Consider the following 19,010-nt stretch of genomic DNA (forward strand, 5'->3'; position numbering starts at 1 on the left):
TAAAGAACCAGAAAAATGGCCCCAGCAGTACATTGTTATACTAGATTCTGGCTCTTGGTATCTGTCCAGTCGTGCCATCACTGTAACTACCTTAATAGTGGCATCTTTAATGCAGCTGGTGTTTGCTGTCCACCTAGACCTCCCTGATACGACCTTTGACCTGTAACATAGGTATACAATGTTCTGAAGACAGGTCAGATGCAGCGTAATCAGCCAGTGAGGACAGGGTTACATTCTCCCAAATAACCTCTTCTTTCATGTTTGCTAATTTTTTGGGCAGTGAAGTCCCCGTGTGGGTTCAGATCTATTTATAACGCTTCCAGATCAGAGGAGAACTTAGTCACTCTATGACTAGGTTCTGTCTCAAGAAAATAAACTCAGCACTAACTGCTTTGCTAATTTGCTGTTCCAGTGTGCAGGAATAGAAGAAAAATAAACAAGTTAGAGGCCAAAGGGGACAGTCATCTCTACAGAAAGAAAAGCCCAAACCTTTAATTCCCAAACAGAGAAGCCAGCACACAGACTGCCCATGGAGCTCTGATCTTCCCAGAAGGAAGCATAAAATGACAGAGCTAAACTGGAGCCAGCTGTTCTAACCACCACAGGCCTGCTGTGCCCATCTGTTCCTCACACCCTCTCCTTACCTCCCAGCTCCCCTGCCCTCCCAGCTGCAGCACGGAGCACAGCAGCACACACGGACATCGCCATGTGACCAGTGGTAAGAGATACCTGAGGAAATCGGAAGAGGGCAAGACACCGCTGGGGTGGCCGAGCATTATGTGTGTCCCAGAAACTGCTGACGTTTACCCTCTCCCACTAAATGGATTAAATAGAAATTCTGAGAAACGAAGCATATAAATATTAACCCTCTGGTGTATTCTGGGGGACAGGCTGAAATATAGCCAATGAAGTCACGGGAAGATAAGTGACCAGGAACAGTCGGTTCCTTTGCTGTGCTCTAACACTCAGGACCCTCTATATGGCCTCTCTTAGGGGAATATTTACTAAACTGCAGGTTTGAAAAAGTGTAGCTGTTGCCTATAGCAACCAATCAGACTCTAGCTGTCATTTTGTAGAATACACTAAATAAATGACAGATAGAATCTGATTGGTTGCTATAGGCAACATCTCCACTTTTTCAAACCCGCAGTTTAGTAAATATACCCCCTAGGCAAGCCAGGGTAATACAGGTTGTGCCTGCTGCAGAAGACATTGAAACACAACCCGAAATAACCCCTTTGTTCTAGAGACCTTTCATAACATATTATATGGACTCTCCAGCATGGCTACAATAACCGACCTGAAACTGAAAGCTGTGAGCAGATTCCTGTATGTGGGCGTGTTTAACCTTCAGTAACTATTATGCAGACAGAATAGGCGAGTTAAAAAGGTGCTTCTTGCTCTCGGGAAAACAAATATAAAACGACATGAAGGTGACTTTGTCATCACTGCTCATATGGGAGATATCCAAGAGAACTGGAGCAAGGTGCATAAAAGATGTTGTTACCAACCAGATTCTGTTGCTGCTCCATCGTGAGAGCCATCTGCTAGATACAGGGTGCAATGTTGTAGTGTGTGTGACCAGCATTGGATAGTGGAATGATGCAGTCGTACTTCTATATGAAATGAAGTTTATACGTCCAACTTGTTTTCTGATGTGCTGACTCCCAGAGGCAACGCTCTACGGAAGCTTATGAAAGATCTCTCATTTTTTAGCTCAGCAGAGAAATGAATGTGGCAGCTATATTCGTACCAATAGCTGCATAAATATAACAAATTGAATTATGCAGAAAAATACAATGTTTCATGTGAGCTTACTGTCAGTAATGCCAGCATGGTGTGTTGCTGAGAGTAGATTTCAGCACCTCCATAAAGATTGTCAGATAACATTCTTTTCCTAGAAGGGCTTAATCAGGATCCACATCTCCATAAATCACAGAAGTCTACAGCACTATTTCCTACCAAAGGAGAGTATTGTGTAATGCAAGAACAAGTGACTGGAGCAGTGCTACACAGCAGTATCAATGGAACCAAGAAATTATGGTAAAATCTCATCTAAAGAATAATGTCTAATGGTATATGGCAGGTCTAGGCAACCTATGACTCTCCAGCTGTTGTAGAACTACAAGTCACAGCACACCCTGCCAGCCAGACAGAGCAGCATATGGTAGTGTACAGCAACGTATATGGACACTCGGCAGCAATCACCACTACTTGTACAAAGTCCTACAATGGTGAAAGTGGACACTGAACAAGGGAGATAAAACATGGAGGTTTATTACAGATAGGCACAGTATCGGTAATACTCCAGAGCAGCCAGAAACGTAGGAGACCATGTGCAAATCACATTAAAGTCACCTAAAAATGGGAAAAAAATCCTTAAATAAATAAAAATTTGTAGAATTACCTAAAATCTTCTACTCTAGAAATTATACCTTGCACATAATAGATCTCCACGGATACACGGGTATTGTTCCTGCTAATGGATCCCACAGGTATATTGTTCCGGTTAATGGATCCCACAGGTATATTGTTCCGGTTAATGGATCCCACAGGTATATTATTCCTGCTAATGGATCCCACAGGTACAGGTATATTGTTCCTGCTAATGGATCCCACAGGTACAGGTATATTGTTCCTGCTAAAGGATCCCACAGGTACAGGTATATTTTTGCTGCTAATGGATCCCACAGGTATATTGTTCCTGCTAAAGGATCCCACAGGTACAGGTATATTGTTCCTGCTAATGGATCCCACAGGTACAGGTATATTGTTCCTGCTAATGGATCCCACAGGTACAGGTATATTGTTTCTGCTAATGGATCCCACAGGCACAGGTATATTGTTCCTGCTAAAGGATCCCAATGTACGGGTATATTGTTCCTGCTAAAGGATCCCACAGGTACAGGTATATTGTTCCAGCTTAAGGATCCCACAGGTACAGGTATATTGTTCCAGCTAATAGATCCCACAGGTACAGGTATATTGTTCCTGCTAAAGGATCCCAATGTACGGGTATATTGTTCCTGCTAAAGGATCCCACAGGTACAGGTATATTGTTCCAGCTTATGGATCCCACAGGTACAGGTATATTGTTCCAGCTAATAGATCCCACAGGTACAGGTATATTTTTCCTGCTAAAGGATCCCACAAGTACAGGTATATTGTTTCTGCTATTGGATCTCACAGATACAGGTATATTGTTACATCTAATGGATCCCACAGGTATACTGTTCCTGCTAATGGATCCCACAGGTACAGGTATATTGTTACAGCTAATGGATCCCACAGGTATATTGTTCCGGTTAATGGATCCCACAGGTATATTGTTCCTGCTAATGTATCCCACAGGTACAGGTATATTGTTCCCGCTAATGGATCCCACAGGTACAGGTATATTGCTCTTGCTAATGGATCCCACAGGTACAGGTATATTGTTCCCGCAAATGAATCCCACAGGTACAGGTATATTGCTCCCGGTAATGGATCCCACAGGTATGGGTATATTGCTCCTGGTAATGGATCTCACAGGTACACAAATAGTAACAAGATTTTTCATGGTAGAGCTTTCCTGTTAAAGTTTGCTGGACACCTCCTCATGGCAGAGGCAGTCATTTTATGGGCTGAATATTCATAAGGGTGAAGCCTATCAACTCACTAGGAAGTAGTGACATCACTCAGACAAAAGGTAATTTGTAGGTGACCCGACTTATAAAATAGCTGCCTGACATATGTGACAGACACACCTTAATGTGTAAATCCATGTAGGAGTTAAATGCCACTCTTCTCTTGTGTTTGAGTATTCCTTACATCCAGTAATGTTATTACCTTACAGGCCGTTTTTGATAGTTAACTGTTGTGATTTGTCATTTACTGTAGCAAATGGATGGAAAGCAGACACACTGATCGTATAACTGTGTAAACCAATGTCAAATAAAAATCACGCTGAAGTCAGCGTTTACTAAATTGGAATATTTAATAATGCATCTGGATTATTTGGGGTCAGTAGGTCCATGCAGCTTAATTTCTGTTTGAGCCAGCTAAAAAACACACGTACCACAAGCCCTGCTGCTTAGTCAATCTCCAGGTAGCTGAAATTCCCTATAATGAAGACAGATATGCAGCGCTCTCCATACACAGTAAGGTCGCACCAGTAGACTTACTTACTAACAGAGGTGTACGAGAGGAAGACATCTGGGCACTTCTGCATGTCCATCTATCACCAGTTTTGAAGTGGGAGGCAATATAGCAATCAGATCATGAGACTGATCACAGCAGCACAGAATATTTCAGGAGATGGGTGTGCTTAGCTTGTGGGGGTGAGGACAAGTCTGCCTGTGACAATGGCAGTGTCATGATGTTAGTATCTACAGACTGAGAGTAAAATAGAGTTGATACATCCAACTTATTGCAATGCACACTATGCATAGAAAGTGGTCATCTATACATGTTCCTATCCACAATTCTTAGGTGGGAGATTTCCCCTGTATTTTTGAATTGCTTTTAGCTTGGTAGGAACTTTTGTTACTATAATTTTGGACAAATACAGCCAATGCAGGTGTTCTGTTCTGTACACTGTTCATTATCAGTATTTTCGGGTAAGCTACATGCATAGTAGTAAAACAGACTGCGCTACCTTGTAAACAGCTTTTTGTACTTGTGTTTCGTTGTTTCTTGAAAAATCAATACAAACAGGATTTTCTTTACAAAAAAAGAAAAAAAGAAAAAAAAAAAGATGTTAATGTCTTTAATGCGTTTCATTAGTCTCATAAGAAAAGCTACCCCCACATTCTACTCACTCAGGTCTGGTAAGGAAATCTACCCCCACATTCTACCCACTCAGGTCTTGTAATTAAATGTACCCCACATTCTACCTACTCAGGTCTGGTAAGAAAATCTACCCCCACATTATATTCTCAGGTTTTGTAAGAAAATCTGCCCCCACATTCTACCCACTCAGGTCTAGTAAGAATATGTACCCCACATTCTACCCACTAAGGTCCAGTAAGAATATGTACCCCACATTCTACCCACTCAGGTCTAGTAAGAATATGTACCCCACATTCTAACCACTCAGGTCTAGTAAGAATATGTACCCCACATTCTACCCACTCCAGTCTAGTAAGAATATGTACCCCACATTCTACCCACTAAGGTCTATTAAGAATATGAACCCCACATTCTACCCACTCAGGTCTAAGAATATGTACCCCACATTCTACCCACTCAGGTCTAGTAAGAATATGTACCCCACATTCTACCCACTAAGGTTTTGCAAGAAAATCTCACCCCACATTCTACCCACTAAGGTTTTGCAAGAAAATCTCACCCCACATTCTACCCACCCAGGTCTTGTAAGGAAATGTACACCCACATTCTACCCACTCAGGTCTTGTCATACAACCAAATCTATATTATCTCTAGTGTACCTCACTCATGTGCTTCCTTCCCGTGCCTTAAACACGCATGCACTTCCTAACGTGTGGTGGGAACATGTTCTGCATACCTTCCATCTAGATTATTTTCTCAGCTACAAGTTTCAGCTCGGCAAACGCTGCATCTTAATTACAGGGGAATTTTTGCAATACAAACTGCAAAATTAGAGCACTGGGTTTATTTGTTCAAACAACTGAAGATGTTCAAGGGAAGGATGGGAGGAGGCCGTTACGCATACCGAAAAGGACAACACCGGGGAAAGGAAAAATCCATGGCAAGTTAAGGCACCACTGGATTATACTCGGCTGTGACAGTACTAAGGAATGTTACTGCACGGACTGTTCATGTCTTCAGATCCCAAAGTAGGTTCCATGTCTAAAGTAATCTACAACAAACACGACAGTGATTTATTTATTTTATAGAAGGACATTATCTCGGAAGAGGTCAAAATTGATCTAGTAAAGAAAGTAGTTACATAACTTCAGACACCCATTGTACAACCAAGCTCCATCCTAATATTGCTCAGAAAGAAATGTGTTGAGTCTCTAAGCCTACGGATACAATTCATGCAGCAGTAGTCCACCTCTCTGGCAGGGATGTATTAAGTTTTCCATAAGACCCTAACACTGCTACATATATGCTCACTGTCACATCCACTGTTGCAGACAAATCGCCTCCTTTCAGTAGTGCAGAACTTGAGAAGCAATGAAATAATCCGGTTGGCTGTAACATAACACTGATGTAGGTTGGAGAGCCTATTAGAGTGCAGGAAAGAGAGATGGTGATTGACAGACGAGTAAGATGCTCTCCTTATGGCTCCACAACTACATAACTGAGCAATATTAGACTAGAACTGGCTTCCATGCAGCTACAAATGTAATACTGCAAAAAACAAATAAATAATATTATTTACAAAGATACAGATGAGGAGACAGGGTGAGTACTCCAACTCCCGATGGGTGATATGAATACAGATTCTTAAGTGTGAGCTGGCAGAGACTAGGGGGACCCAGCCTGGAAAATCACAGGCTGAAAAATTAGTGAGAAGCCCCAATATGCGGAACTGCAGTACACCGCATAGGCTGCCGTCACCCTCTCTGTAAGAGAGCAGGTGGAGCAGAAGAGATGCCACTCTAAACGTCCTTGTGGCATGAGTGCCAAGGGTTGTCGATGACTCATGTAGTCCAAGTGAATATGGATACAGTGAAATTATTATTGGGTCATGAAATATATAGCAATAAGCTGCATTCCCATGATGCTGGGAGTGATCTAAATGCTCAGCACAAGTGCCAAACAGCTAATTCTCTTCCAGTTTGGCCACCATGTGTATGACTACATTGCACAGTTACCATATTGGACACGTGATCCTGGCACCGTGACCACATTGGACACGTGATCCTAGCACCGTGACCACATTGGACATGTGATCCTGGCATCGCTACCACATTGGACACGTGATCCCGGCACCGTGACCACATTGTAGTCACTGTGCCAGTATCACATGTTCAATGTGAACACATTGGACATGTGATACTGGCCATTCATGCTGAGTTCCAGACATAGTATATGTGGATGGCATTAAAAGCAGCATTCCTAAAAGCTATATTTTAACCACAAAGCAGTAATGACACCACACAAAAACAGCAAAAAAAACAAATATAAATAATAGTAATGATTTTAAATAATCTTATTATCAAATGGAAGATATAAGCTGAAACAAATGGATGTAAGAATCCTTCTTAATGAGCAACGTCCGAGTGCTGCTGTCTTCATGTACTTTTGAATCTTGTACCCCTGAGTATCTGTGTTCATCCCTTGCTGATCTCATCCACCAACTACCATTTCTACAGATACTGGTTTCCATAGGTGCTTACAGAAAATACTTTCCAGAAAGTGGAGAATAAAAGAATCAATTTACATTCCTCTCATATAACTTTGTCTTAGATGTCCATATTGCTTCATTATACGAGGGAGGATTCATAAAATCCCTCTTAAGCTGGAAAAGCTGCAGATTACTCAGCCCCCCTACTGCGGGATTCTAAACGCAGATGGAACTCACATCAAAGTGCATCTTCTGCTGGCAGTGTAACCAAAATACCCCCCATTGTCTCCTCTGTCTTACCTCCATTCTTTGCGATTGTCCTGAAACATCTCCAGAATAGCCGCAGAAAGGACACTCGGTTGTGTGGTGTGCACTGAACAAAGGCGAACTCTCTGAAAAGGACGTGAGTCCCCTGAGAGACACTGGTGAAACTATGGAAGGGAGAGAAAATAGCACAAGTTACTTCCTTGCTCTGCTGGGGCTACAACACCATGATGGTAATAGTACAACTTTACTGATCGAGAATTATTTTCAAACAGCTTGTACAAGACCCCCTTCCCCTGCAGTATATTTAACCTTTCGGAAAAAGAAGCACATTGTCTATTCAAGAAAGCATCAATAAATGACTTGATGGGAGGTCCATTTTTGGACCATCAGAGGTCAATGTAAAAACCATGCACAGAACCTCAAAATCAGCTTAAACTAGTATTATTTTAATTAGTAATCCTCTAGGTGACTAAAAAGACTGCACTACCACTGATGGGAGTTACACCATTCAAAGATTACAACACACATCTAAAAACATATTATTTTTTTTGATTGATTGCAGTACCTTCTTCCACCCCATAGGAGGCAATGTTGCAATTGCAGGGTAACCAGAACACTGAACAAAGACCTAAAAAAAGTTAAATTTTTCAAAATAAATGTTTCATTAACAAGCAACTGCAGTTCAAGTATATTTTATTTGAAACAAGAAATTCAAAATCCTATCCGACGGGCAATTATAAGGTAAAGTACAGCAGTATCCTCAGCTTAGACTGAAGCATTGTGCTGTAGTAACACTTAAGAAAACACATCACTTTGTGACTCTGAGGTTGTACATCTGATGCAAATCACTATATGTTACAAATGTATCAACCTGGGGGCTGTCACGGTGTTCAATTTGAAAGTGGACAGAATTCTATAGCGCGTGTTTTGGAGGAAAGAAAATGTATACGATTTTGCACATGTTGCAAGAAGAGACTGGTAAAATTGGTGAAAAAAACTAGGCTGTAGCAAACATTGCTATTTCATATAGTCATTCAAGTCAGCCACTTGAGGTGTGAAAGAAGCATTTGCTGAAATATGACAGCATCCATAGAGAAACCAATAAATTATTTTCTGAGTAAATAAAGTTGATCCGACATTCAAGAAAGAGAGAGTACAATTTATCCGAAAGGTAAATGTAGGGAGATTCCAAGTACCGATCTCTAAAACAGAAATACAGTTCAAAATATCAATGACAGTTGTCGTAGAGCTAGCACTTGTATTGTCTCCGCTTTGCAGGGATTTGTGAAATGTAGAGAGGGACATTTATATACATCATGTTTCCTATTTATATTAAAGTGATTATCCATACACATAAAATATGAATATTTTGTGTTAAACTCCCGTGCGGATGGATGTGCTTCACCACGGACTAGAGTGAGTGAAGCCATTTAGGAACGTATTAATGGTGCAGGTTAAGGACTATACAATACTCAGATATCCAATGTCTCTTCTATGCAGGCAGCAGATTGGAAAGGCTTTTATTCAGTCTATTAGTCTGCCAAACACAGCAGCTGATTAACACTACGAGTGCCTGAGGAATACAATTCCTAAACACCTGCAGAACTAAGGCCACAAGAATATATAGCACATTGACACAGGGCGGCATGGAATAAAAGCCCTGTATGTACAGCCTGCCCTGCGCAGCTGCCCGTGCCCCAGGCGAAGGAACACCGTTCAATGAATCCCATTGTCTCCGGCTCTTATAAAATTAGGTGCGGGCACTCTGCCAGGGCAGGAGAAACGTTTAAGCAATCACAGGAACCCGAAGACACATATCATAAAAGGTCATTGGATGCCAGGCACCGCCCCTACTAAAAACCCCTGTGCAAGTCCCGAGCCAAACCAACAAGTCTTGACTCACTCTCCTAATAGAAAATGAGCGTCCTATTCATAAATTTCTCTTAAGAAGGAACAAAGAAAGTGGAGAGACAGTAAATGATCACAAGACTGAAAGAAAACAAGGAAACCAAATAAAACAACAATTGGGCACATAGCTATGCAAAGAACTCTTATAAACTAGGAACTGCAAACACCTGATGCAACACAACAGAGGCAGCTTGGGAGAGAATGATATAATGTTCTCTTTTATCAATAAACAGATTATTTTCTGTTATAAATCACTTTATTAAACACAAAGAAAACAGACGGTTGTGAACCCAGAATGTATGGATCTTAGACCAATAATCAATAAGCCATAATAAGATCTGTGCAGTACTTATAAGGACAGATTCAATTGACCGCACATGCTTTTTTTTAACGTTACTACGGTGAAAAGTAACGCTCATTTTTGCTCGCACCTCTATTGATGCGCAAGCAAAAATGCGCTTTTAAAAAAAAAAATCCACGGCGAGGTGTCTCGCGTCCTGTCCAAAGGCACCTTGCGCAGATATTTTGAGAACTGAATTCCCCCCATAAAGTGCTAAAGGGAATAAATACAAGAATATAGAATTCTATAGGGCATTTATGAAAACAGAAATGCATCTCCATTTTGCAAGGTGATGTTTCATTTCCATAAAATGTCATCTATTTAAGGGCAGAGGGAGCTTATTGTTATTATATGCAGTTTTCCCCTGATGAAGTTCTGAAACAGGACGAAACTCATAGGGTGGGCATCTGGGCTACCAAGGGGCTTGTGTTACTGCATGTCTGATACACTGGCTGGGAAAGAAGAGCTTGGATTCACCATATGGGGCAACAGATAAGCTGACATTCTTATGATTTGATGTATCAACATCATCACCATTTATTTATATAGCACCACTAACTCCGCAGCGCTGTACAGAGAACTCACTCACATCAGTCCCTGCCCCATTGGAGCTTACAGTCTAAATTCCTTAACACACACAGACATACAGACAGACAGACAGACACAGACATATAGACACAGACACACACAGACTAGGGTCAATTTTGTTAGCAGCCAATTAACCTACCAGTATGTTTTTGGAGTATGGGAGGAAACCGGAGCACCCGGGGGAAACCCACGCAAACACGGGGAGAACATACAAACTCCTGACAGATAAGGCCATAGTTGGGAATTAAACTCATGACCCCAGTGCTGTGAGGCAGAAGTGCTAACCACTAAGCCACGTTAACAATTCTAACTAAATATTAAAGGGTAACCTACTCACTACACTATAACTGTCTTTCTCTGCTATGTTCTATTGCTACATGGTTTGAGCAACTGCCTACAGATAAAGCGATGCATCTGGGAATACGGTTAATTACAGAGATTAACCAGATAAGCAATTATTTGATATATCTTTGGTACGCTGCCATCTACATATATGAAACAATTTTATTCCGATCAAGCATCTTCATTTGTATATGCCCCAATATACCTGCTCGTCCACCTTCCGCAGTATAAGGTACTTATTGGGAACAGAAGGCCTAACAAGTCATACTAATTTCTAATTTAACATTAAGCATATTATAATGTACAAATACTCCCACACATTCAGACGATGAACCAATACTGTCAGCTCAGCGGCAGTGACTACACGTCATTGCCATGTGTGCGTGTAGTATGTACTGCTGCACACGCAAGTGCACAAAACAGGACAATGGGCCGAAAATATCTTAGGCTGCAGTTTTATGGCAGGAAGCGCCAACAAAGTACGATTCTGCAATACTGTGGTGACCTCTTGGCCACAAAGAGGGCACTTAAAGCTCTTTATCCTCCCCGACACTATGGGATTTTTTTTTTTCTTTGCTAGCGGAGGTCAGTAAGTCAGTAAGTTAACACTGCCTTTTGCTCATTTGCCTACAGGGTTTGCTGTTATATCGCTGAGCAGAGTTATGACAAAGAGGAGCTTGGAAGCAGGAGAATGTCCCTTTGATCAGTGCGGCACAGTGGGGTGTGCGGTAACTCAACCTCCTATTGTTGTATGCAGGGCATTGGGCTCTCCCCCCGCCTCCAGGTCGCACTCTATACAGAAATAAGAGCTTCTTAAAAGTAGGAAGGAAACCGACAGGGATAGACACAGAATAGAGGGTGGTGGGGTTTCATAGAGCCTGGGATCTTTTCAGTTACTTAGCACTGGTTTGGCAGGCACAGCCTGTCCTGCAAGATCTATGCTGTCCTCAGCAGCCCAGATGAAGGCAGCCTAAGTGTAGGATGACAGTCCTGACAGCTGCTGGAAGAGACCCAGAGGAGGAAGAAATTTAAGGCTGAGCAAACATAACCTACAGAACTATATGTTGGTAATAAGGGACAGTAACCTGGCATTGAACCGTAATTCTGTGTACAGTGAGCACATCACATGTTACTCATCATTCTGTCAGCTACATAAGCAAAACTGTACAGAAAAGTACACCTTGTATTCCCAAGTATTTGTGGTGTCCTCATGCATCTCATGGCTTGTCCATGGTTAGTCATTACACTGCTTGTCAACTATATGCACTGCTCTGTCTGCCAACGATATGAACTGCTCTGTCTGCCAATGATATGCACTGCTCTGTCTGCCAACGATATGCACTGCTCTGTCCGATAACAGTCACACACGCTCTGCTCTGTCCGCCACCAGTCCCACACGCAGTGCTCTGTCCGCCACCAGTCCCACACGCAGTGCTCTGTCCGCCACCAGTCCCACACGCTCGGCTCTGTCCGCCACCAGTCCCACACGCTCTGCTCTGTCCGCCACCAGTCCCACACGCTCTGCTCTGTCTGCCACCAGTCCCACACCAGTCACACACGCTCTGCTCTGTCCGCCACCAGTCACACACGCTCTGCTCTGTCCGCCACCAGTCACACACGCTCTGCTCTGTCCGCCACCAGTCACACACGCTCTGCTCTGTCCGCCACCAGTCACACACGCTCTGCTCTGTCCGCCACCAGTCACACACGCTCTGCTCTGTCCGCCACCAGTCACACACGCTCTGCTCTGTCCGCCACCAGTCCCACACGCTCTGCTCTGTCCGCCACCAGTCACACACGCTCTGCTCTGTCTGCCACCAGTCACACATGCTCTGCTTGGTCTGCCACCAGTCCCACACGCTCTGCTCTGTCTGCCACTGGTCACACACGCTCTGCCACCGGTCTACATTTGTGCATTCTAAAGTCAAATCATAAGTGCATTTGCGTAACACAAATATGTGTCTTAGGGCAAAACTGATGCACTGCATATGTGCACAACTTACATCCGTATTGTGCCCAAGTTTCACATATCTTGCAGCCCCTTGTGCTTAGACAGGCAGATCGGGGGATTTAACATGTAAGTACAGTAAACTAGAGGCGTTCAGACACAAGTTAAGTATGTCCCTGTGAGATGCGCTTTATTTTGAGTTATGAGGATACTGAAATATTTTGCTTACAAGACATAAATTTTGCACCCCACATAAACTGGCTACAAGTTGTAGAGTCGACTATGATCCTTGCTCAGGACGCACCTAGACGCTTGATTTAATGTTGCAGATGTTTTAAGATATGTGTAACTCAAAACCCACAGGTGAAAACATGTGTCCATTATGTCTATTTTAGTTAATAAAAAAGGGTATAAAAGGAAAATGTAACCTTTACATGTGATGTATTAAAGAGAGCTGTTGTTATCATTGAGAACGTCACAGGAGTGTTGTAGCAGTGACTTCCCAGTGAGTTGTGGGGTCCTGCGACGTGGGCGTCCACGGCTGCCGCTGAACAGTCGTATTAATACACCAAACTCCTACTCTGCACGTGAGAAAGATCCATGCTACTCAGGAATGCAGCGGCTAAGATGAAACAAAACAATGTAATTATTTTATAGCCTTGGTTGTAACAGATACTGTTTAAATAGCCTTGGGGATTGAATTATACATGCTCTCTGATTTATAGAGAGGCACCTGCTAAAATTGCCACCCTCCCCTGCAGTGCCCTTTCTGATAAGCTCTCCACGCTCTGTACACAAAGCCAAGAGGATGTGTTACTGCAGAGACTGCAGCTGAGGAAGAGAGGTTGTAAGCAGGTCACGGGAGGGCAGGTGAATGGGGAAAAACACCGGATCACATTATCAAACAAAGATGGCCCAGTAATGAGAGGCTGCCCACCTGCTAAAGACCGAGGCACAAGAGATCTCAAACTCATTCATAAGCTGGGATTGGATACAAAAAAATCACATTGTTAAAAATGACACCATATACGCAGCCGGGGAACTTTCCAAAAGAACCAATGCAGCTATAATATATATATATATATTTTATTTATTTAATTTTTTTATTATTATAGAGTTACTCATCAATGGTAGACTGTGCATAGATAGCCAGATATGGTTGTCGGAACTGCTCACCAAACATTCCTTGTCTCTAAAATCTACCCATCAGTAGTAGTAGTTCTACTGCCTGACAGATGTACAGCTACACCAATATTCAGTCCATCAATTCACCAGGAACCTCGTACCTCACTGAGGTACGAGGCACAAATTCAATATTGGTTCAGCCGACAAGACGGATGACAGAACGATATGTATGTTATGGTTACACTTTAAAGGGAGATTATGCTAAAAATATAAGATTTTATCATTATATATATACACATATATATATATATATACACACACACACACACACACACACACACACATATATATATATATATATATATCTCCTATATCATACCTCCCAACTGTCTCTCTTTATACTTATTATTGAAAAAATGATAACATGGCAAGAGGCACAATCTCACAGCCTGCACATGGGCCGTCTGGTATATGGTTAGAGGGTTGAGACAAGGAAGGAATTTGATACTTGCAATTCTGCTAATTTAGATAGTTTCTATCGATTAATACATGTGTAGTCTGTGAGACTGCGCACCCCCTGGGCACGCTATTCTGAGATGGCGATAACAGAACAAGTATGGAGGTGGCACATGTGACACAATCCTTTTTAAATAGGCTCCCCATCATCATCATCATCATTTATAGCTCTGCCAATTCCGCTGTACAGATAATCTTTGTCATTCACATCTGTCCCTGCCCCATTGGAGCTTACAGTCTAATTTCCCTAACACACACACACACACACACACACACAGAGACACAGACTAGTGCTAATATTAACCTTCTAGTATGTTTTTTGGAGTGTGGGAGGAAACCGGAGCACCCAGAGGAAACCCACGCAAACACGGGGAGAACATACAAACTCCACACAGATAAGGCCATGTTTGGGAATCGAACTCATGACCCCAGTACTGTGAGGCAGAAGTGCTAACCACTGAGCCACTGGGCTGCTTATGTAATTTTACCGCAGGTGGCTTTGTTGTATTTTTACACCTGTAAAGAAAAAGTGTCACCTACACACTGTGGGCTAAACCAATATTCACCTGAATATTCATTCAGCTTCTGTGATTTCAATAGTTCCTAATGGACTGATTGAACTGTATTCATGAGAATACAACCTGCCAAAATAGGCAAAAGTTTAGTTCAGCCAAAACAAATAAAATAAAATGACTGCCCTGTGCATTGGTAACAGGTACACTGAGTCCTTGCAACACCTCAACGCCTGCCCCCTTGCTGTGGAAGGTTAGGTGGGGTCATCTCTCCACTTGGCTATGGATAGCTACAGGATATTGCTTGTACCATGGAAAATGAAGTGTCAATCTCATTAACCTCATAATTACTAAGTAGCATTATCACAAACCAAGCGTGAATACACAAGCCAACGCCTGTTATCTCCATGATTGCCTCTGCCTCAGCAGTAATGAGAATTATAGAAGGAAATAAAGGAAAAAGATGAGACGACTCAATGAAGAATAAGGAAGGATGTTACAGCATATGAAAATATTCTGCATTATAAACTATGCACATTTCACACATACTTTGTTGCAGTATTGCAGCTTTTGTGTTCTAATGCTCTGAATGGCTATAGGTTGGTCTTGCCCTGTGACCATGTTAATGCTCCGATTGGCTATAGGATGGTCTTGTCCTGTAACCTTGTTAATGCTCCGATTGGCTATAGGTTGGTCTTGTCCTGTAACCTTGTTAATGCTCCGATTGGCTATAGGTTGGTCTTGCTTTGTGACCATGTTAATGCTCCAATTGGCTATAGGTTGGTCTTGCCCTGTGACCACGTTAATGCTCCAAAAGGCTATAGGTTGGTCTTGTCCTGTAACCTTGTTAATGTTCCGATTGGCTATAGGTTAGTCTTGCCCTGTGACCATGTTAGTGCTCCGATTAGCTATAGGTTGGTCTTGCCCTGTGACCACGTTAATGCTCCGATTGGCTATAGGTTAGTCTTGCCCTGTGGCCAGGTTAATGCTCCGATTGGCTATAGGTTGGTCTTGCCCTGTGGCCAGGTTAATGCTCCGATTGGCTATAGGTCGGTCTTGCCCTGTGGCCAGGTTAATGCTCCGATTGGCTATAGGTTGGTCTTGCCCTGTGACCATGTCAATGCTCCAATTGGCTAATGGTTAGTCTTGCTCTGTGACCACGTTAATGCTCCGATTGGCTATAGGTTGGTCTTGCCCTGTGAACACGATAATGCTCCGATTGGCTATAGGATGGTCTTGTCCTGTAACCTTGTTAATGCTCCGATTGGCTATAGGTTGGTCTTGTCCTGTAACCTTGTTAATGCTCCGATTGGCTATAGGTTGGTCTTGCTTTGTGACCATGTTAATGCTCCGATTGGCTATAGGTTGGTCTTGCCTTGTGACCATGTTAATGCTCCAATTGGCTATAGGTTGGTCTTGCCCTGTGACCACGTTAATGCTCCAAAAGGCTATAGGTTGGTCTTGTCCTGTAACCTTGTTAATGTTCCGATTGGCTATAGGTTAGTCTTGCCCTGTGACCATGTTAGTGCTCCGATTAGCTATAGGTTGGTCTTGCCCTGTGACCACGTTAATGCTCCGATTGGCTATAGGTTAGTCTTGCCTTGTGCCCATATTAATGCACCAATTGGCTATAGGTTGGCCTTGCCCTGTGACCATGATAATGTTCCGATTGGCTACAGTTTACTTATAGCACTGCCTAATTCGAAGTCACTTGCACAGAGATGTCAGCAAGAAAAAACACAATATGTGTAAACAACCCCAGTGATACACTCCTAAAATAAAGCTCCTCTGCTGTACCCGAATATCACTAGCTAAACATATATTACTGAGAGTGCAGGGATGACCAATCAGAGGTCCATGTGCCAACTTTGGCCATCCAGAATTTTTTCCGTTGCCTTCTTGGCAACCTGTGTTGGATTCATCATAAACCAAGTATATTATCAAAATAAATATATATATTACCAATAAAAATAGACTGTACAGCTCAGGAGAACCAATACAGTCAGAATTTAGCATATTATTTTATCACTTGAAGTCTGACCATGTCCAGCGACACCATAACTCTCAGAATTCCCTGTAAAGAAAAGTCAGAAACCTTCTCTTCCAACACAACCCCTGTTTCAGTTGAGAAGTATCTGGCCGTCCCTTCTTATTCTAAACACATTACAGTCAGCATCAATGCCGGAGACCTGCCCAAAGAAAAGAGCAGCTATTTCATGTCCCTCCCAAGTTCGAGAACATAATATAACAAAAGGCGCTTTTTCTTAGTGTAATGTGTAAACTACAGATCAGTAAATGTTTCCAATACCCCGAAGGTAAATGCACGTAAGCGGGAACATCAAACAAGTGACCTGGAATCCTGCCGTCACAGACATGAGCTCTAGAGAAGGGGGGGCAGGCCTAGGGGGATCAAGGCTTGGCTTGAGATGCTGAGCACCGAAATGAGAAAAATAAATACAGAAGTCAATAGAAAGTTACTATCCAAGCTGCCAAAATATGAAATAGAACATGAAGAACATACTGCAGTAGGCACAGGGTTTGCACAAGAAAAAGAATGAGACAAAAGACAAATACATTCAAATATCAGTAGGGAACATCAATGAGCCAGACGTCATAGGACTCATCATCATCATCAGTAGCTATTTATATAGCGCCACTAATTTCTCAGCACAGTACCGAGAACTCTCACATCAGTCCCTGCCCCATTGGAGCTTACAATCTAAATTCCCTAACATACACACACAGACACAGACTAGGGTCAATTTAATAGCAGCCAATTAACCTACCAGTGTGATTTTGGAGTGTGGGAGGAAACCGGAGCACCTGGAGGAAACCCATGCAAACACAGGGAGAACATACAAACTCCACACAGATGAGCCCATGGTCAGGAATCAAACTCATGACCTCAGCTCACCAGATACGAACTTATAATTATGTTTTTTAATATCCTCTAATTCCAAAGGGGCATGGGCAGCATGGAACTAATTTACTGACACACTTTTAGCCCTCTTAGGGGTAAGAGTTGAGTGACCCCAGCAACAGAAGCCTGCATTCAATTATTTGGGATCACAGGGCACTGTGGCTAGCCGTCCTTTTCAGTCCGGTCAGCCCTCCCATGGGATGACCATTGTACCGTATTCCCACAGTATAACACAGATGTATAGTACATCATGCAGTAGGAAGAAGAGCTAAGTAGGTACAACATCCAAGTGACTGATAGCTGGTCACTATCACTAGTGTAGCCTAGCCCAGTACATTATACCTTCATCATTCATACATTCAAATTTTATTTTTTGCATCTAATGGTCCCATAAAATATTTAACTGTTTTAAATTGTTTTCTTTATAACACTGCAAAGAAGAATATTAGTGGTTTGCAAAGAAGTAATCAAGATACTAAAATGAATTCATAATTCTATGTATCAGATAAGAGATGAATGCTCCTTTGGGAACAAAAATGACCTCCTTGTAATACAAGTGGAATACTCACTATTCAGAGAAAAACTTGCCAATACTTCCCGGCTCAACCTCATCTTTGTGCTCTAGAAGCTGAGTGAGGGCATCTTCCATGTAGGTCAGGACATGTCTCTGAGCTGCAGAATAAAAGAGATATCATGATTAGTCTTATGCTGTACGAGTTTGGTTTATGAACTTTATTCATATAGAGATTAGATTAACATTAAAATCTTCCTACATCAGTTGAACAGTAACCTCAAGTCAATACTTTGCGCTGTGGAGGAACCTGCTCCTTCTACTATCCAACTATCAGCCTGTGACATCAGCACAGAGTGATCTTCAACTAAGTAACACTAATCCAGAGATGGTGTTAGAGGCAATATATAGCGGAGCATGGATGTTGCATGTACTATTTTTCCTCTGTCCATGAATTTGTATAATGTCCTAAAATTCATTTATTTACTAATATACTATTTATGTTTCATAATATTTATTATATGTTTATTAGAGATAGGAACTATTAGATACATACGCCTCTAATGCAACGGTAATAATTATATTATATTTACCACCGGCATTCAGCTGATTACATTTAAACTAAATATTATGTGTAATAACCGAGTCTCTTTCAATATTACAAAAGTTCCAAAACTGTTATTTTTGTCCTTCCACAAAAAAAATCTCTGTTTATGTTAGAGGTTTAATTCCCTCCTCCGCCTCCAATCACTGCCCTTCACTGCCTCTCGGCAAT

At 42.2% G+C, this 19,010-nt stretch overlaps 1 protein-coding gene across 9 annotated transcripts in view; it reads right to left on the reverse strand.

The window, feature by feature from the left end:
* Positions 1-19,010, reverse strand: part of CSTPP1 (centriolar satellite-associated tubulin polyglutamylase complex regulator 1) — an 83,396-nt gene that overhangs the window by 21,561 nt on the left and 42,825 nt on the right. For all 9 annotated transcript variants that reach the window (XR_012679450.1, XR_012679452.1, XR_012679451.1 and 6 more), the window contains 2 exons: positions 18,294-18,396; positions 7,559-7,689 (listed from right to left, as the gene is read on the reverse strand). Coding sequence is in view for 3 of the 9 variants with exons in the window: in XM_075188170.1 (XP_075044271.1) it covers positions 7,559-7,689; positions 18,294-18,396 (234 nt within the window). In the remaining 6 variants the exon portion in view is untranslated. The remainder of the gene's footprint in view (positions 1-7,558; positions 7,690-18,293; positions 18,397-19,010) is intronic.

Source organism: Mixophyes fleayi, chromosome 10 (assembly GCF_038048845.1).
Source record: "Mixophyes fleayi isolate aMixFle1 chromosome 10, aMixFle1.hap1, whole genome shotgun sequence".
Classification (NCBI taxonomy): Eukaryota; Metazoa; Chordata; class Amphibia; order Anura; family Limnodynastidae; genus Mixophyes; species Mixophyes fleayi.